This window comes from Desmodus rotundus, chromosome 7, assembly GCF_022682495.2.
Source record: "Desmodus rotundus isolate HL8 chromosome 7, HLdesRot8A.1, whole genome shotgun sequence".
NCBI classification, from domain to species: Eukaryota; Metazoa; Chordata; class Mammalia; order Chiroptera; family Phyllostomidae; genus Desmodus; species Desmodus rotundus.
The window spans coordinates 129,812,631-129,840,578 of record NC_071393.1 but is presented as its reverse complement, the minus strand read 5'-3'; the positions used below and the strand labels follow the sequence as shown (position 1 = coordinate 129,840,578).

General features: G+C 54.3%; 1 protein-coding gene across 2 annotated transcripts in view; it reads left to right on the top strand.

Annotated features, from left to right (window-relative positions):
• Positions 1-10,475: 10,475 nt before the first annotated feature.
• The window catches only part of PRIMA1 (proline rich membrane anchor 1), a 46,318-nt gene continuing 28,845 nt past the window's right edge, over positions 10,476-27,948 (top strand). The window contains exons 1-3 of one of the 2 annotated variants that reach the window (XM_045201968.3): positions 10,476-10,713; positions 11,537-11,660; positions 17,857-17,992. In XM_045201968.3, coding sequence (XP_045057903.1) covers positions 11,568-11,660; positions 17,857-17,992 — 229 coding nt within the window. In that variant the 5' untranslated portion in view covers positions 10,476-10,713; positions 11,537-11,567. Of the gene's footprint in view, positions 10,714-10,815; positions 10,868-11,536; positions 11,661-17,856; positions 17,993-27,948 lie in introns of those variants that run through there. The other variant, XM_053928951.2, reaches the window with a different exon arrangement.

The window sequence follows — 27,948 nt, the reverse complement described above, 5'->3', positions numbered from 1 at the left end:
CATCTTGGCTCTTTTCCATGTCTTTTGCTGTCTGGCAGGTTGGCCAGGACATGTTCCTCACATGGCCAGGTACAGAGAAGCAAAAGCAAGCAAACCCAGTTACACAGCACACTCCAAGCTTCCTCTTGCATCGTTCTCTCCAACACCCCATGGGCTCAAAGCAGGGCCCAAGCGGCTGAGTCAGAGTGGGAAAGCAGAACCAAGTCACGAGGCCGAGGGGGTAGGGTTGTCTACCCTACCAGAGGCACACACTGGAACCGTTGATGCAGACCTCCCACTCATTGCCTGTTTCCTTCTTTATAAAAGGGTGTCTGGAATAGTAGCCACCTTATAAGGCTGCCATGAGGATTTAAGGAGTTAATACTGCAATAGCTTCAGAACAGAGACTGGCCCTGTTCTGTACACAGCCAGCAAATATTACTCATTCTTACTGCCTGGTTTACCCACTCTGGGTACCAGCATCTCAATTCTAATAGCCTGGTAGAATTTATGCATCCTAAGGATCTAAGGATAGAAGTACCTGGAAAGAATGAGTTCTTCTGGGGCTCTTTTAAAGCTTTCTCCATCCTCGGTTAGGTATGGACATGGATGCCAGAGCGGGGCCGTGGTATCTGGTCCCAGCCTCCTGCTCCACCCATTAACAAGTGCAGAGAGGCTGAGAGGAAGGATCTGGTCCTCCAGGGAGATGTGCCCGTGTGTTCCGGGTTATCTGGTCCCACGCTGTGTGCACGGCCGGCTGCTTCCTGTTCAGAGCCCTCTTCCCCACCCTCTCGAAGCTCAGTGTCTTCATCAGTTGATTGTATGAAGGCTTTGCCTTGTTTCCCACAGTCCACCTGGCCAGCTGCTGTGGTGGGGCACTGCACCCCCTGCCCCTCTGACCTGTGCTCCTCGAGGCTGGTCTCTGGCCTGTTCATCATGCCTGTACCACAGGATGAGGTACATGTCTCTTTCTGTTTGGACTATGACCCCCAAAAGGGCCCCCATCACTGAGGGAAAAGGATACCCTTGGTCCTCTTATGAAACATAACTAAGCCTCCTTTCTACAGCACTGCCTCCGGGGTTGCCGTGTCTGGCGGGCTACATACACTCCTCATCGAAGAAATCCAACACAGCAAACCCCACAGTGCAAATCATTAAAAGATGTGAGAGAAATGGCTAGCTGTCTTCCAATGTCAATATTTCTCTTATTCCTTAGTAATGAAAACTGATTTCAGCTGGGCACATGGCTGCCCTGAATAAGAAATTGGTTTCATAGCCTCGCTTGCAACTAGGTATGGTCACACGATTAAGTCCAGATCAACAGGATGTAAGCAGAAGTGTCATTTGATATTTGTGCAAAGCACAGCTAAAGGGAGGATCATACTTTTCTTTCTCTCTTCCTTTTTCCTGCTGGATGGAATGTGGATGTGACAGCTGGAGTTCGAGCAGCCATATTGGACCATGAGGTGAACAGAAACCTATATGCTGAGGAGGGCAGATCAATAAGCGAGAAAGAGCCTGGACCCTGATCTGTGGAATACCACACTAGCCCCAACTTCCTTTTACCAGAAATATATTATTATCATGTTTAAACCTCTCCCGATTACTGATTATATCTGGTATTTGCATGGTATTTTAGAGTTGACAAAACCCATTCCCATTTATGTTCCCTTGTTGATTTTCCCAGGCAAAGAAAGTAATATGATTATTCCCATTTTACTGATAAAGAAGCTGATTTACATGATTGCCCAAGATTATACAACTAGGTAAAAGCTACTACTCAAACTTCGACTGCGTGACTCCAAGTCCAGGTTCCGAGCCGCTGCTGGCTCCCCTACACATCCCTCCTCCGAAGCACTGCCAGCGTGGTCTCTATAAATCACAAATGTGCAATACCCAAAACAGCCTCACTTAAAACCATTCAGTGCTTCCCCACTGCCCCCAGAATGAATGCCAATGTCTCGGCATGGCTCCCAAAGCCCGCCACGGTGGGGCCTTCCCTCCCACAGCCTGGTCCCTTGTACTTCTCCATGCTCTGCTCCAGCCACACCCAAGAACACCTAGCCAGGGAAGAGCAGTACTGAGATTCAACCCCAGCTTGGTTTGGTACCAGAATTGATATATTTTTTGCTTAAATCACAAGCCCCCCCACCCCATTACTCATTACTCACACAAGCGGGTAAAAAGGGCAGCTTATACAAGTCCTTATAAGACAGAGGGGGACAGGATGAGCTTGGTGGGGTGAGGGATAGGGGAAGGGAAGTTTCCTGGGCAGAGCGACAAGAGCTGGGGTTTGAAGGATGATAAGGACTTAGCGGAGAAGACAGAGGGAAACATTCCAGGTAGAAGAAACTGCATGTTTGAAGTCCATTTGTGCAGAAAAGCACAGTTTGGTCCATCTAAAGCATAAAGTACAGTTGTGCCAAGATGCTGAAAACACCGGGTTCTTCCTGCAAGTTTGCATCCTGTGCTCACTTCTGTCACAGCCCTTCCCAGCACATTTGTAATCGTTTCCTCCTCTCTCTGTCTCCCCCACCAGCCCTGGGGCTCCCGGAGGGAGGCAGGCAAACCGGGTTCCCAGTGCTCATGTTTGGTACATAGTCTGCATTCTATACGTGTTTGTCGAGTGCCTAGAAAGTGTGGATTGTCTCAACCACATTTCAGGGGCTATCGGACCGAACTAATCCTTCTACCTTACACTCTGAGGTAGGCGTGCTCATGGAAAAGTTATAACGAACAGCCGAGTGATGGACTGGCCACCTCGGGTGTTCGCAAGAGATCGCCACACTCCCCGATGCTTCTGACATTTCTGACTAAGTAAATGGCAAAATCCTCATTCCCTGAAAAATCTACAAAGCTCAAAGACAAGACAGGTTTCCAGGCAGAAGTCATTCTGTGAAAATCCTAGTGTAAACAAGAAAAAGATGTAGTTCCACAAGTTCTCCCTATGATAATAAGTTACCCAAACATTTCATCATCAGACAAGACGCAGAATGTAAAACTTTGTAAACTGTCTCTCTGCCCCTTCATTCATTCAACAAATACGTAGCTGGTCAGCATAGGTCAAAGGCCATTCTAGGCTCTGGAATATGGGGGCTCTCTTAGTTGGGGTGCTCCCCAAAGCCAAGATAGGACAAAGACTCACGCAGGTGATCTCTATTTGGGAGGTGAGCCCAGAGGAGGCAGAAAGAGCCACTTAAGGCTGTGCAAAGGAGCCAGTTCCTGCTGTGGACCAACTGGTTCACTCCACTGGGGACCCGCAAGGAACTGTAAAGAATTAGCCTCAGACTGTGCTCCAAGGAAAAGAGGCTGGGGCATGTGTCTGCAGCCCCTCCCTCTCGTTCAGGCTGCTCTGGAGGCCTCGACCCTGGGCTTCCTCAGCTCTCAAGCAGAGAGCAGAGAGATGCTACACAGCTAGGTAGGCAGACAGACAAGGGAGGACCCCGAGCACCGAAGAACTGTCCATCACGGCTGTGCTGAAACCAGAGCTGGTGGAGGGGATGCAGGGCAGGACTCATGATGGGCCTGCTGGGACCGTGGACAGAGGAGCCCGAGCTCCCGCTCCTCCATGGAGCTTACATTCTAGGGAGAGGAGACACCCACCAACCAAAGGAAACACATAAAATAGTGTATTAGAAAGCAGTAAGTCCTAGGGCGAAAAATAAAACGAAGTAGGAGAGGATGGGGAAAGCCTGCAGGCTGGGGCTAGCATTTTAAATAGGGCAGTTGTGGCATGTGAATGGAGACAAGATGGGGAGGGGGGATGGGCCCTGCTGACATTGCAGGAAAGGCATTCAGGCCGAGGGAACAGCCAGGCCGAGGCCTGAGGCAGGCGTGGGCCTGAGGGTTTGCAAAATGTCAAGGAGGCAAGAGGGTGAGAGGAGACACATCGAAGGAAAGGTCAAGAAGTCAGGGGCCCCTTCCCCATAGGAGCGGGGGCCCGTGGTCTGCACAGCCCCTCTCAGGTATTCACAGGGCTCCTGCTCGTTGCCGGGGGCTGTCACGCACCTGAACTTCAGGATGGATCGAACAGAGCCCCTGGCCTGGGGCTCGCCCAGTGGAGGGGAGGCCAACTTGCCCTCAGGTCTAATGGATGGGATTTCCTGCGGCCTGGCCGAGAAGGTGCCAGGCTCAAAGCTTCATGGGCACCATCTCCAGTGCTCCCCACTGCCGTTCCGTAAGGAGCACCCAGCATCCTGGCTTTGCGGTCAGGGAAACTGAGGCCCAGAGAGGTTAAAGGGGTGTCCCGGGCTCAACTCAGATTCAAGCACCACCAACATCAGAGTTCTTTCCAGCAAGCCCTTGCCCTGCCACCCCTGACTGCACACACCCTAATAATTAGAGTCCAGCAGGGCAGGTGTGGCGGCAGGAGGCTGGTAAGGTCCTGGTAAGGTCCAGAGAAGGGGACAGGGTGGTTGTATGGGAACTGGCCACATTGACAAGAGGAGAAAGGACTCTTGGGGGAGGGCGCAGCGTGGGTGGAGCAGAAAGATGTGACTCAGCAGGGGTGGGTACTGGGGAACCGCAGAAGCACACGGAACAAAGGGGCGAGTGACTGGGGAGGGGGGCGAGGGAGTCTTCTGGAGAGTCTAAAGCAGGGAAGAGAAATGGCCCTATTTGCAGTTCAGGGTCATGTACGTATCTCCTCCCGCTAGTGGACTGCGAGCTCTTGGAAAGGAGGTTCCACCTCCCTCACCCTGATGGCCCCCACTTGACCCAGCACATGGAAGAGAAGACGTGGAACCAGCTCTCCCCGCTGGGCTGGCATTTGGACTTGGCTGACCCTGCCCCAGAGGGGCGACCAGCAAGCGGTTCCCATCAAATGTTCTCTTGGATCATTTCTGCTTGGACTTCCTTTGACGTAGGAAAGTGGTCCTGAGCCAGGCTGTGCTACTGAGTATGTCCGGTCCTGACAGTTTTGCCCCCCCAAATTTTGGTGCTTTCTTAGGGTTTAAGAGAGGATAACAAGAGAGGGAAGACGTGAGTGGTTTAAAGTAAAATTAAAAATCTGGGCTTCTTCCTGGCTCTTTTCCACATCCAAACATCTGGCTGCAAGGGATTTGGACCAAAATGTGCCCAGCGAAAGAGCTAAGGCCAAGTTTGGGGCAAGACAAATCCGTGGTGAATCCTGAGCAGCTCTTAGTAACTGGCTGGGACATGGGACCAACGTCAGATGGACAAGTGACATCTTGAACAGAGCCCAGGAGAGACTTGGGGTCCCCCTTCTGCCATAACTAGTCAATCAGGAGCACATTCTCTTGGATAGAGTCACAGCCGGCCAGGAAAACGTGGTGTTAACAATTGCCTGTTTAATTCCAGCTGCGGTCATGAGCAATTTGGGCAACACCAATGTCTTTTCAAAACATAATTAGCCTGATAATTTCATAGCTGCATAATGAGTGCTTCTATACTGGTCACAAAGCCTTTCTTTTGTTTTCTTTGTGTTTTACCCGGATGCCAATTAGCACTCTTGCAAAAGGGCAGCATTTTTGCCCCTCTATCTTTCAAAGTAATTAGAAATGGCCTTTTTTTAAAGTACTTTTTAAAAGATGTTATTTATTTATTTCCAGAGAGAGGGGAGGAGAGAGAGAAAGAGAGGGAGAGAGACATCAGTTGGCGGCCTCTCGCACGCCCCCACATGGGGACCCAGCCCACTACGCAGGCATGTGCGTGCCCTGACAGGGAATCAAACCCGTGACCCTTCAGGTTGTAGGCTGGCACTCAGTCCACTGAGCTGCACCAGCCAGGGCAGAAACGTCCTTTTCTGAGCAGTTCCTATGAGCCAGGCTAAGTGTTTATCTGAATTATCTCAGTTGATCCTTCCAAGAACTCTGAGATCTAATTATGTCTAAACACTATTATAATTCCTGCTGGACGAGGGGAAAGAGTTGGGCTTTGAAGGTTAGGAGAGTCTTCAAAGATTACGCAGCTAGAGAGAGTCAAGCGGTCTGACAGGTGTTCTTGACCAGCATGGCATTCTTCCCACGTGGAACGTGCCCGTAACCATAGTAATGGAGGCCTGAGAAAATCCCCTGGATGCTTAAGGAATCTCCACTCTCAGTTTGCTGTGGTCCTACAGGTGTCTCACATACAGGGTCTCCTGGATGCCATGCTGTCCCACTGCATTTTAGGCAAGTGGCCACAACATCTCCAGCCCATGACACCCCTAAGAACTTGTCTGAACCTAGTTTCCCTCAAAAAGGGAGCCCGAAGCAAAGTGTATGTGATAACACATTTGGGGGGGGGATGCAACCCCAGGTCAGAAGGAGTGAGAGAAAATAGGCAGGGAGGCAGGGAAGGAAGGAAAGCCGAGGAAATGTGGTATGCTTACTGAGTAGGCCCCAGCTTTGCCAGGGAACACAGCCCATTGCTCAGTCCCGCAAGACAGATTTGAATAAGTCATCTGGAACCATGGGTGGAAGGAAGCGGGGTGGAGACCTACCAGAGACCCTTTTTTCTCATTGATCAAAATTCATATCATGGGGAGTTAACTCCCCCACACTTTCCAGTTGGCCCCTACAGACAGCTGCGGCGGGGGGGGGGGGGGGAGCAGATCCCACCCAGTCTCTGGAGGGTGGGACTTCAGCTGAGTAGAAGCCAAAACCGCCGTGAGGATGGATAGGCTGAGCGTCCACCCACTGCAGCCGGGGTCTCTCCCAAGCCAGTGGTATGAGGAGAGGGGACAACGATGATGACGATGATGGCTGTCCTCTCCACTGAGCAGCACAAAGAGCCGGGGGGAGCCGAGCAAATCTAAGGAAGTGCAAAATGGGCAGCAATATAGTCCACCCCTTGCGTTATTCAGAGGTGCTCACCCCACCTATGATTTGCATCTAACTTAAAACAAACCAGCGTTGATTTGAGAGTGAAGGGACAAGTCCAATTTTTGAATCAGTCAATCGTAACTTCCTAAGAAGACATGAAAGTATTAGCGAATCAGGCAATAGTCCCACTACTGCAGCTGGTCCTGGGGCCATAACTGATACTCATCATCTTCCCTCTGCCCACACCTCTCTTTCTAGATTTCTCCAGCCAGCTTGTCAGCTGGCCTGGGTTCTTAACTGGAGGGTCTGTGCGTTACTCAGACCATTAGTGGTTTCCTCGGAGCACAAAAGCCCCAGTGAACCCCAGTGTATCAGCTGGGGCTGCCCTAACAAAATACTACAGGTGGGGGTAGGTGGCGGGGCTTAAACAACAGAAATTCATTTTTTGACTTCCAGAGGCTGGAAGTCCCATAACATTCCAGCAGGGTCAGCTTCTGGTGAGAGTTCTCTTCCTGACCTATAGACAGCTGCCTTGTCCTCACATGTCCTTTCTTCTGAGCTCAGGGGGAGAAAGGGGGGAAGGGAGAGAGAGAGAAAGAGAAAGAGAGAGCGAGCACATGCCCTAATCTCTCTATTCTTGTAAGGGCACCAATACTATTGGGTTGGGGCCCCACCTTTATGAACTCATTTAACCTTCATTTCCTCCTAAAAAGCCCATCTGCAAATACAGTCACATGGGTAGTTAGTGAATTGGGGTGGCAGGGGGCACAATTCAGTCCATAGCACCAGAAGTACTCTGTCCTGTGTCCCCTGTGTGACAGCAAGCCTAGATCACAGTCATCAAGGATGATCATCCTACCCCTGTAGCAGCCCCTCTCTCTGACTGCTGGTCCCACAGCATGAAGAGCCCATGGTGCCCAGGGAGTGGTTACAGCTTCCAGTTTAGTGGAGTCCTTACTATACGCACCAGTGGAAGCTTCACCCTATAGAAGCCAGGGCCTCTAACTCCGGAGAGTCTAAGTTTGCAGGAACAAGGAACACAGTCTTCAGGCATCTCACTGGCCGTTGGGCTCAGAGGGGCCAAGCCTATATCCACACCTTGGTTCCCAGACTTGTGTATTCTAGTGACTGGAGACACACTTATCAACTCACATTATGTCTGGGAGGAAAACGTCTCAAGCCCACAAGCTGTCATCTCTAAGATGATCTGGAGCTGAGCCCTCGGCAGACCACGCCATGGTTCGGGGAGGTACTAAGATGGCCAGAGAGAGGCCGGCTGACTTCTACAGGGTGGGTCCCCCTGTCCAACTGAATGCTGAGAGCCTCCTTGGCAGTGGATGGTCTCTGGTGCGTATCAGCAGGAGGCAGAAAAACCCTTTGTGCCCACTCCACGAACTCACCGACTTCCTGTGCGCCTGACCTCCAGGAGGTTACCACTGCATTGCCCCAGGAGCCAGTGCTTGTCTGCACCTCGGACCAGCTCTCCTTCCGCCCTTAAGCGGGGATGTAATGCAACAGTAGTCTGTTCCCAACTAGCACCAATACGTTGTAAACGAGGTCTCGGCCCTTTCATCCCCTGTCAGATAGTCAAAGGGACCTCCTCTTTGAGGCCGTAGGTACAATTGAGGAAGAACTTTCACAGAGCTCAGGATCTAGGCCACTTGTTGATGTAACTTACCCGTTCCTCGTGGACTTGCTCAAGCATGGCCCAAAGCGTACCACCTCTACCCCACGTCGGATGGCTGCTGCTCGTAACCAGCCTTCTCACTCAGCAGCATTGCCCAGCCCGTCTTCTAAGGTGCTCCATCCCCCTTCAATCACTGGGCTCTGGGCTGTGAACAAACAGTTAATTGTCCATTGTAATAGCTCCTGTTAACTTTCTGCTCTTGCACTCTTGATTTTCTTTAAAAAACAGTTATACAAATTGAGCACTATCCTTCCTTGTCTCCATTGGTCTCGCCCCTAGTGACACCATGATCTGTCACCCACTGAAACAGACACCTATGGCTCAAGGTCAGCCCGGTTGCCACTCCAGCCTTGCTGTCCTTATGGTAAGTATGTCCCCTTTGTCTCTCATGCCTCGGGAGCCCAGCTGGCCTTTGCTAAGACATCTATTCCCCCTGATGCTAAGGAGTCAGTTTCCCTGCCATTTCCCACCCTTGAACTCAGCCTTCAGAGGATCACCACCATCAAACCTCTCAAAGAAGCTGGCGCTCCCCCGCCCCCACCAATGAAGGGAATGTCCTCTGGGCCATCCCACAAGACAGTCAGGCGGCGGTCTCACGACGCTCATATGTGCGTGTCTCTGAGCCTTGTGTCCCTTTTCTCACCAGTGTGCCAGAAAACTGCTAGCATCTCGTGTAGGCTACTGTCAAGGGAACGAGCGCCCTCTCGGCAAGGCACCTGCGGCATCGGGGTCACTGCTCAGTCTCCAGGCCGAGAGGAGCTGTTCTGTTCTGATGAAGGAGAAAGGGGGTGCTTCTACCAGCCAGAGGATTTAGGGAGATTTGGGGGTCCAAGAGTCTCAGGCTTGTGCACCCAAATGTCCCTATTCCAGAGCCCTGACTTAGACATAGGACATCTGGGCGACTGCATGCTTGGTGTTCTTTTCAGCTTGCCACAAAGCATGCCTTACGTCGACAAACAGCTTCCCTGAATCTACCCACCCTCCTTTTTTTTTTTTTTTTTTTTTTGGCAAAACTTCGGTACCATCAGAAGAAGCCACCTAAGCTCACAATCCTCACGGTTATCACTTCCCACAACGGTCAAGTGCAGCAGGTGCTTGACCTCCCAAAGCCTTGTAGCCCCTCCGGAGCCCCTGGTACCATCGTCCAAACGAAAACTAGGATTGTCCATGCCTAGGGGGCCCTTCTGCAAGGCCACTCCATCAGTCAAAGCGCTCGCCACTCACTTCCGCGGGATGAGCAGAGCAGCCTCGAATACCTGCGGTGTGGCCTGGGAGCCGGGGGCAACCTGTTTGAAAGAAACCTACGGGGCTGCTTCGCGACTACTTGTTGATAGTCTTGCCTCAAACAGAGGAGCTTGAGGCGGTTGAGGAAAAACAGTGGTGGAGAGATCTTCCTCGGGACCATCAGCAGCTCCTTCCCAGGCGCAGCCCTGTGATTGGAGAGGGCCCTGTGGGAGGGAGAGCGAGCGCTTGGCCCCTGCACCTGAGCCCCGGCACCCACGGGAGCTTCCGTCCCCTCCGAAAGGGTCCTCCAGGACAGAGCGCCAAAAGGGGTCTCCACGAATCAGCCCTTACCCCCTTCCCGCCGCCTCGGAGAAACTTGGGAGGAGGGCAAGCAAGGAGCAAGCCCCCCTGGAGCTGAGTCTTCTTCCTCGCGGGTGAATTAATAAATGATTGAGCACCCGATTCACAATAGCCTCGCTAGATGGAGACGAGGAATCACTGCAGCGGCGCTGGCGGCGGCGGCGGCGGGGAGCGCGGGCGGGAGCGCTGCCCGCTCGGGAGGCGGGCGAGGCTCTGGCGAGGCTCACGTCTGTTTTCCTTTTTCGTGCATTATTTATTTCGCCTCCGCCTGCGGCCCTGCTGCCCGAGCGGGCACTCCCAGCCAGCGCCTCTCGCCGCTGCCTCTCGCGGGCCGGCGTGACGGACCAGGAGAGCTCCTGCACCCCCGCGCCCTAGGCGGCCGCGCGGCGCCACTGCGAAGGGCGGGGACCCGGGGAGGGCACTCGCTGCTTGCTCCAGGCTGCTCGGAAGAGACTTTCCCCGCCCCCGCCTCCGCCTCAGCAGCCTGCCCTGGCCCTGGGCGCGGGGTGCCGCCCCTCCCGCCCGCGCGCGGCCAGGCGCAGCCTGGAGCCACCGCGCCCTGCACCCAGTGCGAGCGCGCAGCGCCTGGGACCCCAGCTCAGCGGCCCCGGAGGCCCAAAACGCACGCAAACTTTTGCTCCAGTGCCCGGTGCTCCTCCCAGGCACGTGAAGCCCCCAAGCGCCCGCGCGGTCACTAGGGTGAGGACAGAGGCCCCGCCTAGAGGGCGGGGGACTGGGGAGGCGGCTGGCTTTAAATGGGGGCCGTCCGGCGGCTGGCGAACAGTCTACCGCGGGGGGGAGTGCGACCTCCCTTCTCCGCGCCGAGAATCGGCTGGGGCGGCCCCCAGGCAAGGTGGCGTGACGCCCTGGAGGGGTGCGGGCGGAGATGGAGACCTGAGGGAAGCTCAGGCTCTGGGGCGGGAGGCCGGGGCTCGGGAGAGCTGCCGGGATAAATGGGGTGCGCACGGAGGTGCATATGTTGCAGTGTGCGCAGTGAGGGCCGCGGGGCAAGGAGGCAAGGATGGTGCCCGCAGCGTGTGATTTCGTGGTGTTGTGCATGCAGGGTCAGCGAGTGTGCAGGCAGGAGTCGGTGGGTGTGCACTCAGTGAGTGATTCCCGCCGGGTTTGAAGTGTGTTAACTGTGGGAGTGAGTTGTGCATGGCTGTTTCTGGGGTGATGCACGGGGCTCTCTATGCGTGCTTGGCTGTTTCTGAAGGGGCGCATGGGGCCAAGGTGTGCATGCAGGATTCTGGGGGTGTGCACTTGGGCCAAGGTATTCACGCAGGGTTCTGAGGGCATGCACCAGGATAGAGTGTGAGTTCTGGGAAGTCGGTTTCTGCGAGTGTGCACGAGAAGTCATCAAATGTGCAAACTGGAGTGAAGGGACAGGCTTGATTTACGAGGGTGCCCCAGGGTGCGGGGCTTGCCTGCCCAGACGGAGCTGCTTGCCCAGAGTTCGGGTGCGCGGCCACGACGGTGCCCGCGCGGCGCCCGCCTGACCCAAGCTTTGCTCCCCTGACAGTTCGCCCCGAGAGCGGGTGCCACTGGCCGAGATGCTCCTCCGGGACCTGGTCCTGCGCCGTGGCTGCTGTTGGCCCTCGTTGCTGCTGCACTGCGCGCTCCACCCGCTCTGGGGCTTCGTGCAGGTGAGCGCTGGCGCCAGTTGCAGACTGCACGGGCTTGGAGACCTGGGCAGGACCGGGTGGGGGTGGGGTGCCACTTCACTCCCCCAACCCCAGATTCCTGCAGTCCCCCTCTGATTAGTCCTGGGGAGAATTTAGGTAAAGAAAAGATGCTAGGGCCTCCCCAAAGTCTGGCCCAGAAGAGATGAGAGACTCCAGAGGGAGGCTTCAATTGTGGCCTAAGGCCCGCAGGACAGGGCCTCAGAACAGGAATGGCTTAGGGAATGCCAGGTGGCATTTGGGGGGTTGGGGATTATTCCCGTGCTTTTGTGAGTAGGAGGTGAACGTCCAAAGAAAAAGAGATGGGCGAGACTGCTTGCCGGTCTGCCGTGGCCCATGAGCTGTCCCAAGTTATGGGGCCCCGCTGGGAACCAGCTCAGTCAGTCTTGCTTGGATGGTGGCCGAGTGACCAGTGGGAGAGGACCAGGAGCTCTAAAGCTGGACCCAACATGCTGGTTCAGTGGGTGGGTGGATCAGGGTCCCTTCACCCCTCAACCCTGGCACCAGGCCTGTCTTCTGCCCTCTTCTCTGGCTTGCCTCCACCTCACTCACAATTGTTTTCCTTTCGGAACTGACAGCTTTCTTTAATGTGTGAAACAGCAGTTATTAAACTCAGCTGTGCCTCCTCAGGATGCAGGGTTTTGTCACTTTTAAACACTCAGGCAGTTGAGGACCAGCTTCCCTTGTTCAACTTTGAGTTGAACCTCAGATATGATGTTCACTTCGTTTTTATTTTCATTTGCTTCCAGTTTTCCATAAGACTTTTCAGCTAGTGTGGGAAGCAACCCAATGATGTTGCCTGTCTCCACGACTAGAATTCTCCCGGGTAGAAACTGGAGACCCACCACCACCACCACCAAAAGAAATAACTGTGCAAAAGCAGCACAGTTTTTTATCAGCGCCCTTCAGCCAGGCGGTCCTTACACAAGTGTGTGTGTGTGTGTTTCAGATGCTGTTACTCAATACAAATCAATTTGCGTGCAAACCAATTAGAAAAGGAATCCACTAGACAAGTAGAATGGATACAATCTTGGCTGCAGGCTCTGGAAAAATTAATCTACAAATGATAAGGACTGGGAAGCCAAGGGAAAGGGGCTTGGGGACGGATGGATCTGGTTTTTAAGCAAAAAGAGCTGAATTGAGGGGAACAGGGGGAAGAAGAGGAAAAATGGAAGGGCATGATGCTGAGTATTTCCCTGTGAGTGCCGTGCTTAAAATCTGTCACGTCCTGGGAGTGTCTCCAGCGTAGAGAAAGAACTCAGAGCTCCCATGAGTGTTATGCCAGAAGAGTCCCCGAAGTTGTAAGCATTTGGAAGGGTGAGACTGATGTGATAAAGTCCTCTAATTAATAGGATAATTGGTGAAGTGAGAGACCTGTGGTCCCCAGTGCACCAGGGTCCTACCTTGAAATCAGCCTGAAGCCTCTGGAGGCTGCCAAGATGATAAGAAACTCATTCAAGTCAGGTGACATTTAAATTGCCGCAAGGTTGGTGTGGGGACATCCATTAACCTCCCCCCTCCTTTTTTTTTTTCTCTTTAATGTGTCTGGAATTGAGATTTTGAGCTTTTGTGATGTAGGGTTCTTCTAAGTTCACTTCCAGATGATTCCTCTTTTTTTTTTTTTTTTTGCAAGCAGAGAGGATGACAGGCTGGCAAATTTATTAGGTGTGACAGGAGTGTGTCTCATCAAGTCACTGTGGTGCTGGCCTGGCTCCATAAAAGATGCCAGAAGCCGTCATCTTTGTGGGCGTCCTCCTAAAGCCGCCGGCGGGGAGACAGGCTCCGAGCCGAGCCTGTGGGTTTCCGTGTGCTGACAAGGTGCCGCCCCCAGACCCAAGCAACGCTGACCTCCCCCTACCGCCAGTCACTACAGCTTCACTTAAGAATTCAGCAGCATTTCCTGGGCGCCTACAGCTTGCCAGGCCCTGTTTTAAGTGCAAGGGACGTAGTGGTCCCTGTCCTCGCAGCAGCGACAGCCTGGCACTGGAGGGATGATTAAACAAGTACTTACAGGCAGATAGCTCCACAGGGGGTGGGACCTGGTGGAAGAGACAGAGCAGTCTCACAGGTGCGGTGCCTCGGCTGGCACAGGAACCGGGACAAGTCAGGAGTCGGGGCTGGCGTGCAGGAAGCATGCAGGCAGAGGGAACAGCTCCCCGGCTGGAGGCGACAGGACGAGGCCACTGTTGTGAGCCACTAACCTCGTATCTTGCAGTTTGGACTTCATCCTAGGGACAATGGGACTGTCAAAGGCTTAAGCCAGAGATGGCATGACCTCAGATGGGCATTTCAGACATCTCAGTCCAGCTCCAGCCAGAAAGATGGATTCGGGGCGGGGACCGAGGCGAGGGTCAAGGAGGCTGGTGATGGTAGGGTTGCCAGATTGAGCAGATAAAAATACAGGATGTGTAGTTAAATTTGAATTTCAGATAAACCACAGATCGCTCTTTAGCATCATAAATCTATCCCATTACAATATTTGGGACACACTTATACTAAAAAATTGGTTGTTTACCTGAAATTAACAGAGCGTCCTGCATTTCACCTAGCAGCCCTACGGGAGAGGCGAGGGCTGCCCAGCAGAGAGAGGACGGGGTCCTGGTTTAGAGGGGAATGGGGAGAACGGATGGACACAAGTCCTGTTTACAAGGCAACATCCCCTGGACCAGAGAGCTGAACTGAGTGTCCAGGAGTGGGAACTGGCAGCCATGGAGCCCCTTGTGCCCCAGACCACAGTGACAGGTACCACATCCAGGTGACTGCAGGATCAACCTGTGCCTCAGGATTCTGGCCCCAGGAGAACAGTGCAGAGCAGGGGAGGGAAGGCAGAGGTGACAAAGCTAGAGTGAAAACTCGTCCTGGGAAGTCACAATACCAGCTTTTGCTCTGTGGGCTGTAGGCAAGTCGTTGACCTCTCTCGGCCTCTGCTCCTTCTTAGTCAAGTCCAGCTAAGAGCAGGTGACCTCAAGGGCAAGTTCGTTGTCCTTATGGGACTCCCTAAGATATAAACCAACCAAGCCAGGTATGGATGCAAGCTCCCAGTCCTAAGATTTCCTCTCTACTTGTCTAAATGCTGCACCACCACCCCACAGGACCCAGAAGTGGACCTGGGTTGGGGGGGATGGGCTAGACCCCATGTCTCTGCACTGGGCAGCAGATCGCCTCCCAACCCATCTTTCCCCTGAGCCCCCGCCAAACCCGAGCCCTGGGCAGCTCCGGGAGACCACTCACCCTCACCGAGCCTGCCCTCCCTCCCACTAAGTGTGGATGGTAACGACCACCCCTCCTGGTTATCCTCGCGGTGAAATGACAGCCTGTCTCCCGTGGCCGGCACACAGCAGAGCTCAGGAAGTCACACTCAGTCAGGATTAATGAAGCACAGGCTCATCTACCTGCCAGCTTAAGTGGGGGGAGCAAACATCACAAAACAGTGGGGAAGGTGCCACAAAGACAAGGGCTTACAAGGTGAGGAAGCTGCCCTGGGCAGGTGGGTCTCATCTGGGGGGTCACGGGGCTCAGGACGGCTTGCCTGAGCAGTCTATGTAGGAGCTGGGTTTGAAGGATGAATAGAAGTTGGCAGGTGGACCAAGGGTTTGCGTGACCAGCTGTCAGTGGCGACAGGCTCAGCAGCCTCAAGTTGCACTTAAGCAAACTCCAGGAAGGGGCCCAAGTGGGGCCCGCCCCTCAGGGAGGACAGCCAGCCCTGAGCAGATACTCTTGTGATGACAATTGGTTAAGCAGTCGTGCTGGCCCCCTTTCCAGGGGGGCCGTTCCGAGACACCACAGCTTTCTGAGATTCTTCCTCCCCATCAATCAGCCTTGAAGCTTGGCCTCTGGTTCCCTGCCTATAATTTCATCGCATTAAATCTCTTATACATCTGTGCCTGTATAGCCTCTCACAAAAATAGGTCATTGGGTTGGGCCAGGTTAAACAAACGTGCTCCTCTCCAACGCTCTCGCGTACATTGCACTGTGGAGCATGGGAAAGTAATTGCTTTGGCAATGGCCTTCATGGCTTGACGTTCACACACTTGGTAGAGTTCAGGGGAGAGGTGATCTCTGAGGCCAGCAGCTGGGCAGACAGAGCTCCCGAGCAACCCCTCATAGTCCTAGAAAGTCAGAATCCAGAGGGTAGGCTCCGTGCAGGCAGGAGAACTGTCCACTGTACCCATGGAGAGGCCAGGGGACCGGTCACTGAGGGGCAAAGAGTTAATCGTGTCTGTAACATAGCAGAGAAAAGGTTTGCCCTCTGAGGATGTGCTCTTCCTAGCGGGATATAGATCGCCTCTCAGAGCTGGAACCACAGTCAACGGGCCTTTGAAAACGCTCAGAGGTGGTAAGCAGGAGCTTCTGGGCCTTGGCGGTGCTGTCAGAGCTGGAAACTGGTTCCCCTCTTGCTGCTGTCCCCGTGGCCCTTAGCTAGCCTGCTCGCATCTGCCAAAGGCGGCGGGAATCCGAGCCCTGTGGGCCCTCTGCTGGGCCTGGACATGAGCAGCCAAGGGTCGCACTTGCATTTACAGGTGGTCACACGTGGTTGGATTTGCAGGGAAATAAGGGTTCTAGGTTTCTACTCACTCAAGATGACAGGCAGAGGAATTAAGCGTGGGCATTGTTGGGGTGGGGGATGACCACCAACTTTTTCCTTCATGCTTTTAAATCAGCTTGTTCCCTGGGACGGGCACAAAGCACCAGTCTCGTGGATTTGTGGCACCGCCTCAGGAAGGGACACGGGCACAGAGAGTCAGTCTACGGCTCCATTAGAAGCTTAGCCTGGGGCGCTTAAAATACCCATGCCCGGCTGCACCTGCAGAAAGTCTGATTTAACTGACTGTGGCTAAGGCTCAGATGGGAGTATTTTGGGGGGCTGCCCGGAGATTCTGATGTACATTTGGGGTTGGGGACTGCGGGGTGAGCACAACCAGCTCCTGCTGCTCTTCCGAGCTTACAGGTCAGGAAATGACACCGATGTCTAAAAACACCAGACCCACATTCCAGAGGCGTGGTTTCTGGTCCAGCTTTTACTATTTTTTCATTCACTTATTTGTTCATTCATTCATTCATTCATTCACCAAATGTTCATTGAATGCCAGGCATCCCCTTGGGTGCCAGGTTATGACAGTGAGAGAAATGATCACAGGCCTGGCCCCTGCCCCCGTAGATCTACGGCCCAGTGGTGCAGATGGGCAGGAACCAGGTAGTCACCCCACGGCAGACTTCGGCCCCGCAGAGTGGGACCTGGGCCGGAGGAGCCTATGAAAAGGAGACCTAACCAGGTCTGTTGGTCAGGGCCACTTCCCTGAACAGGTGAGAGCCACGCTGAGCAAGGGGCCAGCGGGGAAAGGTGGGGGTGGGGATGTTCTGGCCCACAGGAGCAGCCCATGAAAAGGGTCGGAGTGTGGCCAGGGCCAGAGATTAGAAGAAGCGCCCTGAGGGCAGAGCTCAGGGCGAGCTATGGCTGGAGACTCCCTCGGGAGGGGGGTCTCCTGTGCAGGGCCCTGAGGCCACATAACCCCCTGAGCTGTGGGCGGGCTTTCGGGGGGGGTTCAGGGAAGCAGGTGGTCTGGTTGGATGTGTTTCACATAAGACCACTGGGGCTGCCCTTGGTCAAGTGGCTCACCAGAGCAGACGCCTGGCTGAGTAAGTTTCCTCCCTGAAGACAGAGGGCCTTTGCCGTCCCAGGAAGGGGTCAGGAGCTGGGACTGAGGGAAGGAGAAGGCTGGGCCTTGTACTGGAGTGGGACAGACTGGAGAAGTGGCTGGGTCTGCCTGCTGGGGGCGTAAATCAGTGTCCTGCCCCCACCTGCGAGGGGGAACCTGGGGCAGCCACTTCTCCTGGGCTTCAGTTTCCTCATCTGTCTGCTGGGGAGCTTCTAGGAGCTCATCTTCCAGCTGTTTCTGCTTCTCTGTAACATTACAGCCACTTGCCACAGTCCTATAGCGGGTCCCCGGCAGAGCTGGAAATAAAACCTTAATCTCCAAACCTGCCAAGCTCACCTCCTACAACATTGTTCTCTTTGAACCTGACTTCTGTCTATTCTTCCTGCCGTGGTTTGGGGGAAGAAGCCCAAGTCCCAGCCTGGCAGGGAGCGGGTGGGGTGAGCCCGTTTTGGCTCCCAGTTACCTCATTGTCTTCTCTTGGTCACGTGGGTTCATTTCTGCAGGTGACACAAGGTGAACCCCAGAAGTCCTGCTCCAAGGTGACTGACAGCTGTCAACACATCTGCCAGTGCCGGCCCCCTCCCCCGCTGCCGCCGCCACCCCCACCCCCACCGCCTCCCAGACTCCTCTCCGCCCCAGGTGAGTAAAAGCTTGCCTGTTTCCGGTTTCTCTTTGTGTCCTCCGGGCCCCTGGAGAACCTTGGGCATAGCAGAGGGCAGCCTTGCCTCCTCTGTAATTTTCCACTGGCCGAGCAGGAGGAAAGCCAAGGCCCAACTTTTGCCTGCAGTCTGCAAAACGCCTTCCCCACAGAACGCTCCTGCGGGACGGAGAAGGATGTTTCTGCACCCACTAATCAGATAACAGTCAACCTCCATTGGATGAGTGACGGGGCCTGGATTGCTCTAAAGGCCAGACCTTTAAAGGACAGGCCCTGGGCACCGGGCTTATATAGCCACCCACGCACACAGTTTCATTTTCCAACTTTAATTCTGGTTTAAGGAGGCTCTGGGAGCACAGTGGCCTGGATGCCTCTCAGCCGTTTGCAGTGAACTCGGCTCCCCGCCCCCTCACTTGTTTGCCTTGATTTCATCTATGAACAATTCGACCTCCTGGTCATTCAAACAAAGGAGGATTTCTTAGCCAGAAATGGCCTGAGTCCTGACCTCCAAGGGTTAAGTGCCCTGCATACAATTGCTGCTTGATAAAGTCTCTAAGAAGAGATTCTGTGCTTGGGGTTGATCACCCACGGTGGGGCCTGTAGGATGCCCGTGACCCTGGTTGGGTGTCCCTCATTAAGCGCACCGCCGTTGACTTAAAGAACCTTGTGCTTTAAAGAACCTCAATGATGCTTGCTCTCTGGGCAGCTGTGTGTCCAGGCAGCGATGCAGTGTCCTGGGGGATCTTTACACTGTGCTTGTGTTTCTGTGTTTTGTATACTGGGCCCCTACCTGTCTCCATTCTTATCTGACACCTGTCCCTGATGCTTCTCAGAGTGGGCTCCTCAACATTGCCTGAAACATTTTTTAAAAAGGGCAGCAGCTTCAGGGGCCCACTTCAGACCCACCCACTCAGAGACACTGGGGAGGGGTTGCTTAGGAAGCAGCAGTTCTGAGGAGACTCAAATATAAGTTAAAGTGGAGAACCTTGGCCTACCAGGCCCTCTGCTCTGGGCCTCTGAGGGATTCCCCCATCCCAGGAAGCTCACCCTTCCTCTATTCAGAAGGAATCCCCTAGCTGTCCTGAGGGCTCTGGCCTCAGGCACCTGCCCTGGGAGATCACGCCCCTCCTCCCTTCCTTGAGCACCGTCCCCTCCTCCCAGGGTGTGGGCCACAGCCCTGTGCGGTCCCCAGCTGTGCTTGTATCTGATGGACCTGGTTAGAGCCCCTTCAGTTCACCTCATGCAGACTGAGCTTCTGTGCCCCATACAGAGGTGGGAGGCCGTTCTGGTCTCCTGGGATCTCTCGGCCTCGAAGGGAAGACCCTCCTGTCAGCAACCTACAAAAGGCGGCCTGAGACAGTGCAGATGTTGCTGTCTGGTGCACAGGAGATCCCTGAGTAGCTCAGCCACACCACACTGTTACTGTGACCCGGGTCTTAAAGAATCAATGGCATGTTCCAGGTCGATAAGGAGGTGGTGGGAACAGGCATCCAGGCAGAAGGACCAGCATGGGCAAAGGTGTGGAGGTCTGCCTCTGTGAGACCCACCTTGGGAGTCACGAGCCCTTCAGCAGGTGTAAAGGAGGGGCCAGGGGCCGACGGGGAAAGGGCCTTAAGCGTGTAGCCAATGAGATCACATTTCTTCCTGTGAATCGTGGTCTGCCAAATGTCATTCATCACATCCAAATACCTCCTGTTCTTTGCTCCTTTTTCTTTAAATAGACTCACTTTTGTGTTTATGTAAATTGATTTCCAAAGAAAACTTGACGTAACCACTGTCGATGAAAAAACAGTATCACTTGCACGAATAGAAAGTGACCATAAAAACAAATGTAATGAAAACAAAGCCAGTGTTAGCGAGGTGTCAGAGCTGTAGCGGCTGTCTGTGGAGGTTCTTCTCTGGGGAGACATCGGGAGGTTGGTGGGAGAATCAGAAGGGCCTCATTCCTGGTCCTGTGTTTCCCTGTGTTTGAGTGCCAGTCCCTGTGCGTGGAAAGCCAGCTCACTCAGCTGCAGGGACGTGCACCCCACCCTTTACAAGTCTGCTGTGGGCTGTGACCAGCCCACAAAGGTGTTAAGCAGAGAAATGACATGATTCTGTGTATCTGCTTTAGAGAGATCAACTTTCTTGACAATGCGGAGGTGTGATTGGGGGTGAGCTACCAGACTGGAGTCAAGGGGAGGACTCCTGGGATAATTCAGTCCCCAGACCACCCACGAGGGCCTGGAGCCAGGCTGGAGCTGCAGGGAAGAGGAGGCAGGCAGGGAGTGCCCCTGTGGTTGGGGATAGCCACCTCATGTTAAGCTTTGGGCCTAAAGGCCTCCTGGATGAGAGGGGAGGAGGTGTAGTTTGGTCCTAAGGCAGACTTTCTAGTCACACATAGCAGACAGCCACCTTGAAGTGGCTTAAGTAACACAAAAACTAGGAAGGGAGATGCTAGTTTTTTGCTTCATGTACTGGGATATTCCAGCGGCAGGTCTTCCATGATGGTAGTATCAGGTTTCTGTCTTGGCTCTCTTCTCTTCCGATTTCTCCTGGGTTGCCTTTTCTCTCAGGCTGACCCAGTCCCTGGGACTCCAGGCGCCAGGATTCCATCAACCTTGCAGTTAGTAATCTTCCTACGAAGAGAGCTTCTCTTTCCCAAAGCATCCTCTAACGTCCTGGGGCTGACTTTCATTGGACCAGCTTGGGTCACATGTCTATCCTTGGACCAATCATGGTGGCCTACAGGATGAAATATGCTGATTGGCCAGGCCTGGGCCAGGTGACCACCCTTGGAGTTGGAGTGTAGAGACAGGTTAAGGGAGTGGTGGCCTGCCAAGGTCATGGACGTGAACCCTGGGCAAAGAGGTCAGCGGATGCACCCCACAGCCATGAAGTGCCTTGCATATGAGACCAGTGGCAGAGAATGTTTTATACATTCTCTCAGTCCTCCTTGAGCTCAACCCAGACCCTGCGCACAAGTGGCACCCAGTAAAATGTCAGACAGAGCTATGGCCACACCCACAATTTCTGCTTGTCCTGCAATGGAAAGGAGTCAGCCTCTCTCCCAGAGGGCACCGGGCTTCAGTGCTGCGAGGCTCTGCTCTTGTGTAGCAGGTGTGCATGGAGCTTACCAGGTGCTGGGCTAGGGACACAGCCGCGAGCGAGAGAGGGGCAACTCCTGCCCTCATGGAGCTCACAGTCCAGTGGACCGTCATTTGTGGGAGCGTTTGTAGGGGTGTCCTTTCCAGCCGTCTTTCTAGATACCTGGGCTCCAGGCTCGTGTCAGCCTTTGCTCACTTGTTCATCGGGTTGGCCTTGAATTTCCGCCCCCCACTCCAGGGGCCTCTCTTTCACCTGGGGGAACATTAGCCAACCACCTGCTCTGTATCCAGCCCCACACTGGGGCCACTGGAGGTACACAGAGGCACCCAGGGACTTGTCCCCACTGGCAGGGGCCGGGTGATGAAAAGGCTGGGAACGGGCACAAGAGTCTGAGTCCCGAGCCTCAGCTGGCACACCAGCCCAGCACTTCTGTGTGTGCAGGAGGACCAGGCCACATGAGCCTCGGCCCCACCTTCTACAAACCAGGTTTGCAGGTTCCACCCACCCGAGGGGCTGACTTGAGGATTCCCTTAAGTGAAAAGTGCTTTTGAAACAGCTGCCAATCATTCTGTGGAAATCCCTCTGATACACAGTGGCCTGTGAGCGCCAGACCGGGGAATACAGGTGCTGCTGAGGACAGGCTCATTCCCAAAGGGGTGGGAAGGCATGAAAGGATTCCCTGGTAGACCTGGGAGCAGAGAGAGGCCAGACAGGCCACAGGGAGTGGGGAAACGCTGACGCAAAGGCCCAGAGTTAGGGGCCCAAGGAGCTGACAGGAGACTCCCCGCTGACACCATGCTGATTGGCAGAAGCCCGGGCAGAGGGAGAAAGAAGGGAGGGAGAAATCTCTGTGTGCTTTCAAGCAGACCTGTCAAGTCTCCCATGGAAGTACCTCGCAGGGACATTTGCCTGAACGGATTATTGGGTGTCCTCCACATGGCCAAACAGCACGCTGCTGCTCAGGGGGACCGGCTTGTCCTGGTGTGCCTGGGGCTCTCCTGGCTGTACCCCTCAAAGTCCTGCACCCCAGAAACCCTCAGTCCCAGGCAAACCTGCGCGGTTGGTCACCCTACTGCTAGACCACCCTTCTGGCAAAGGCAGTGTGGTTTCTGTTTTTTGCTGTGTGTGTTTTTGGTGTGTTTGTTGTTTTGTTTTACCACAAAACTTTCTAGAGCACTAGCCCCCAACGCCATCTGGGGCTCATTGCTCTTGGGGGCCGCTCAGCCCTGCACCCCTCCGAGGGGACCCAGCTCTGTGCCCTCTCCCAGCAGCCCGGGAAGCCAGTTGAGACAGCCCTGCCCTGAGTCCCGCCTGCCATCGGGAAGGGGCAGGGAGAAGGCTCTGGTGAGGCGGGAGAGTCTTGAGCAGCATCTCTGCTTGCTGCCCTTGTCTCCCAAACTCTGCCCATGACCCTGCGCACTTCAGCTGAGGTGGCGGATGCACTTTGTGAACTTTAGCCAGATCTGGACCATCGGGAGTCACTAGACCAGTAGTTCTCCAGCGTGAGTGTGGTCAGAACCCCCCGGGAAGGCTTGTGTAAACACAGGTTGCCAGGATTCCTGATTCAGTCAGTCCGGGTGGGGCTGAGGGTTTGCATTTCTAACATATGGTCTGGTGACGCTGATGCCACTGGCCTGCAGTGCACAGTTTGAGAACCAGCGTCCTAGGGGATGGCCGGAGGTCAGGGAGCTTCAGCGTCAGTCCTGGCCCTTCCAGGCCCAGCCCTGTGACCCTGGGCACGGCGCATCCCTGTCAGAGCCTCCGTCTCCTCATCTGTGGAGTGGGGCAGATGACCCCTCGCTGAGAAGGGATTTCTGCGAGACTGCAGATTATACAGGCTGTTCTTGGCAGACACCACGTGCTTGAGAGGGGGTGTGGCAGTGCGGTGCCTCACTGCCTGGCTTTCCTGCTCCCCACCCAACCTGGGCTCCAGCCTTGTTCCTTAGCTAAGGGGTTTGGGCAAGCTGTCCTGAACTGCTTGGGGCCTCCATTTCCACATAATGACAACACCTGCCATAAATGGTGGGGGGGTCGTGAGGATTCAAAGCCACAAAGTTTGCACAGCACAAGCCCGGAGCCCACATCACACTCCATACATGGCAGCTAATAAGTAATACTAATGGTAATGATCGAAATCATAATAGTTCAGTGACCTCCAGGTTTGGAGTTGCTTAAACACGGTTCCAGCACCTGTCTGCTGAGAGCAAAAGATCCGATTAGAAATTCAAGGATGAAGTGAGTTCTTTAAGGATGTATAGACTCCCCTCGGAATTCAATAGAAAGAAATGGTTTTCAGAGAGTGTCTCCCATGGCCGCCCTCGCCAGGCCTGTGATTCTCAAAGGCAACCAGAGTCCCCCAAGTGCAGGTATTTCTAGAAGGTGTAGGCAGGGCTGAACCCTGAGGAAGGAGAGGCAAAGACTGGCCCCAGGGCCCGACCAAAAAGCCCACCACAGCCTCCAGAGCTCAGGACTTGCCCTGAGCTCCGGGCTTCCTTTGTCAGTGCCAGCGGTGGCCCAGTGGTCCCTGCCCATGACTCAGACGGCTGAGGCCAGGGCAGGAGGGTGACCAGGGCAAGGCGGGCACACCCCTCTGTGAGACCTGTCCCTGAGGCTGGCCGGCCCAAAATAGCAGTGGCAGAGCAGAGGCGTGAGCGTGCATTTCCTTAGTGCCGTCTTTCAGAAGTTCAAAGCACTGCTATTTCATTTTTTGCATTTATTTTATTCTTAGAAAAATCAAAGAAGAGGTTAAGTGACTCCTCAGAGGTCACCCAGCAGTGGCAGAGCTAAGAATGAGTCACCTGATTCATCTCTATGTGCCGAGACTAAGTTTTAACAGAGAAAGAAAAAAAATGGGATTGTGAAAGTTCTAGAATGCTCTTTTTATTTGTCCACCCAGAATACTAGAAGGAAACTGGTATTTAGTTCCCAACACTGAGGGGGAAGCTCCGCGTTCCTCACCTCAGGCCTCAAATGGTCCTTTGTAGTAGGTGTACTAGCCCAGGGTCTGGGAGGAGTCTAGGCCTCAAAGACGGCAAGCTACTTGTTCTGCTGACCAGCTAAGGAGGGGTGGTAATTCAAGCCCCCCTGATTCCTTCCTGTTTCCTCGTCTGCCTACCTCTCCCTGCATCACTGGAGTCCGCTGCAAGGGTCCCCGTTCCTTTCCTGTCTCAGAGCCTTTGTACCTACAAGTTCTTGCATCTGCAAGGCCTCCCCGAAAGTGGCTAACCTAACGCATGCCAATCTCAGATATCCTCCAGGAAAACCTCTCCTAACTCCCACAGAAGTCATGCCATTCCCCATTCAGATTTTCTGTGGCTGTGGAACAAATCACCCCGAAACGTAGTGGTTACAAAAACAACACCGATGTGTTATCCTTTCCTCTCACAGCCATGGGGGTTCAAAGGCTCCACTCGAAGGGCCACACTGGGGGTCTTTCCTGAGATTGTGGTCCGTTGACTGGGGCTGGAGCCATGCTGGAGGCTTCCTTGTTTGTGCCTTGTGGGTGGTGCTGGCTGCTGCTTGGCCTGAATTCCAGAACACCTGCACGCCATGCGTCTCTGTGGCCAAGGCTTCCTCACAGCATGGCGGCCACGTTCCAAGCTTGAGAAGCCAATAGAAGCTGTGCCCCCGGGGACGGTGCAGTTGAGAATCTCATGCAGCATCACCTGTGCTGCGGTGCCTCATTCCTTGGAATCAAGTGACCCAGGCAGCTCACCTTGGAGGAGTGGGGGCTTCGACTCCACCCCTTGATAGATAATCTGCATATATTTTAAAACCACTCCTCCCTCCTTCAACAGGCACACATCCATGCACACACACTTTGAACTATTCTTTGCCTTCCTAGCAGCCGCCCCATTACATATCTAATTAACATGTCTACTTAATTACTTGACTTACGCCTGGACTCTGTGCTAGATACAGGCAATCGTCGCATGTCTGGTGAGTCCACCGAGAGCCCCGGGCCTGGTATATCATGGGTCCTCAGGGGCTACTAATTCATTTCTCTTTTTTTCTTTGAGGGGGGAAGGGAGGGAGAAGGAGAGGGAGAGAAACGTTGATCAGTTGACACCTGAACCTACCCCGACCAGGGACTAAATATGCCACCCAGGCACGTGCCCTGACCCGGAATCGAGCTGGTGACCTTTTGCTTTGCGGGACGAGCCACACTGGTCAGGGCTACTGAGTCATTTCCTTTGCAAAGGTTTTTGACTGTCGACTCTTGCCAGCCTCTGTGCCAGGTCCCAGGAATGCAGTCGTGGGGATCACAGCTCGCTGTACAAGTGTGCACAGCAGGTGGGGCGGGCGGGGGCTGGGATGGGCGGTAAACACAAATGTCACCGGGAAAATGGAAAACAACACGTGCCACAAGGGTAACGAAAAGGATGTGATCTGATGGGGGTGACTGGGTGCTCGCCTGGATTTCCTGGTCTTGGGACAGGAGATGACATTTCAGCTGATAGCTGGAGGGATGTAGGCTCGGAGGAGGTGGTTCTCAGAGGAGGGAAGAGCAAGTACAAGTCGGTCATGCGGGAAGGCCCTGGGGTGCGTGACGGCCTGGCTGCTGGGTGAAAGAGACAGGAGGCAGCGCGTCCCAGAGGAGACAGTGCCCAGACCACATGAGGGCAGAGCCCTGGAGGCTAGGGAAGGGGCAGGGCTTTTCTCTTACGTGCAACTAGAATCCTCTAGAAGCCTCTAGACGGCTTTGAGCAGGGGAATGGTGTGGCCTCACTTCACTTCACAGAGACTGGCTCCCCCCTGAGGAGGGTCCAGGTGAGAGGCAGTGATGGAGGAGCCTGGGTGCGGCCTGGGCAGGGGATGGGGGGAGGCAGACCTGTCAAGCCCTGGTCTGGTTTAAGAGGGATTGGAGGTTGGATAATAGGACTCTGTAATGGCGATGGTTGCGGAGTGGCGGACAGCAATGTCCCCAGGCTTTGTGCAATGAACAAGCAGACACCACTCACATCCCCCCTCCTCTGTCCTCTCAGGACGTTTGTGAGCTCACCAAGGGGCTAATGCAGACGCAGTGGGGCCTGGAAGGGGTGAGCGGCTCAAATGTGCCCCTGTGTGTTTTAGCGGCTGCCATTTTATAAGGACACAATCTCCGGGACTTTATGAAGGTTCCAATCCCTGGCGCAAGCAGAAGAGGAGGCCTTTGGAAGCCTTGAAAGCCAAGGATAGGAGCAGCAGGTCTGGCCAGCCCTGGGGACCTACCTTCTCCGCAGGGCGCCAGGCTCCTTATGACAGAGTGTGAACGTCGCAGCGCCATCCTGCCGGAGTGAGCCCCTGATGAGGGGCTGTCCAACATAGGCTGTGTCACTGAATATCCCTTGCTTCATGGGCTGTGTTGGTGCTGAACTGGTCCTTGCTGTCACCATTGATTTGGACCTGGGGGGTATTTGGATGCTCATCATTTGCAGGAGGCAGGGCTTCTGTCTTGTTATCTTTGAGCCCCCGGCTTGGCTCTGGCTCCCTGGCCAGCTGTGTGCTGGTCGCTCAGCCTCTCCAAGCCCCGTGTTCTTGTCTGCGAATGTGGGCTGAGATTCCATCCCCCAAAGGTGGTCGTGAGCACAGATACTGCTTGTGCGGGTCTTGCACAGCGCCTGGTACCTCCTGCTCTCTCTCGGCAACACCATTTTTGCTTGAGTACTTCTCCTACCCAAGCTGGTCTCAGCTCCCCTTCCCTAAAACGGGCTGGTTCTGCCCGGAGTTCCTCTCCAGACTGAGCACCGCGCCCTGTGAGCACGACTCTTGTCCCTGGGCTTGAGCGTCCAGCCTTGTAAGAATTTTAATAGTTGCTGGCTTTCTTTTAAAAGGTGATTTTTTTATTTTTTAAGTACCGACTCTCCCTTTCCCAATTCAATAAGCAGAATTGTTTGTCATCCATTTATTTGCTTGAATCCAGCCAATGAAAGATTATAGATTTATGTGGACTTTAATTTGCTCAACAAACCTTTATCCACTGATTCACTGAACAAACTTTTGCCAAGAGTTTGTGCCGCGGCAGGTCCTGGGTTACAGATGAAGTGTCCACAGCCCTGCCCTCAGGGAACCTGAGCCCTGGTCGCCCGTGGCCTTGCCTGAGAGCCTTAACAATGACTGATGCCCTGAGGGAGGTGGTCCTTGTAGAGATCGACATTGAGACTCTTGGCTGCACCTGAGACATGGGGCGGACAGGATTGGTGCCAAAAAAGAGGCTTGGTGGGACTTGGGGCCACAGGGCCGGTGAGACTTGCACGTGAGTGAGTGAGTGACCACCCATGTCACCAGGGGTGCTGGGAAGTCCCCGAGCTTGGATCCTGCCCCCCCCCCAGGACTCTGGAGTCATGTGAGGTGTCTGGACTCAACGCCGAGCTGGAAAGAGGCAAACGTGCACCTCCATGCCCGCCACGTGCTTCCTGGGCGCTTGCTTTCTTATAATGATTTTTATTGAGGGAAAAGTCAGCATCTTAACCATTTTAAAGTATGCATGCAGCAGTTTTTAGGGTATTCACAATGTTGTCTAACCACCACTACGATCTAATTCCAGATCCTTTTCATCATCCCCCACAAGAAACCCTGTCCCTCCCAATCCAGCCCTCTCGCCCGGGCCCTGGCAACCACCAATCCACTTCCTTCCTGCCTCTGTGGATTTGCTCCTCTGAACGTTTAATGTGAACATGGGTGTTCTTTGGCAGTCTGAGCCTCAGTTTCCTCATCTCCTAGTGGGGCCTGGGCCTCCATCCTCAGTGGCGAGAGGCGGAATTCAGACGGAGTGTGCAGGGTGGGCCCACCGCCTAGCACAGGCAGGTGCTCAGAGGATATGGCCCCCATAAAGGAAGGGGACCCTGCAGGATGGTAGGAGGTGGCGGTG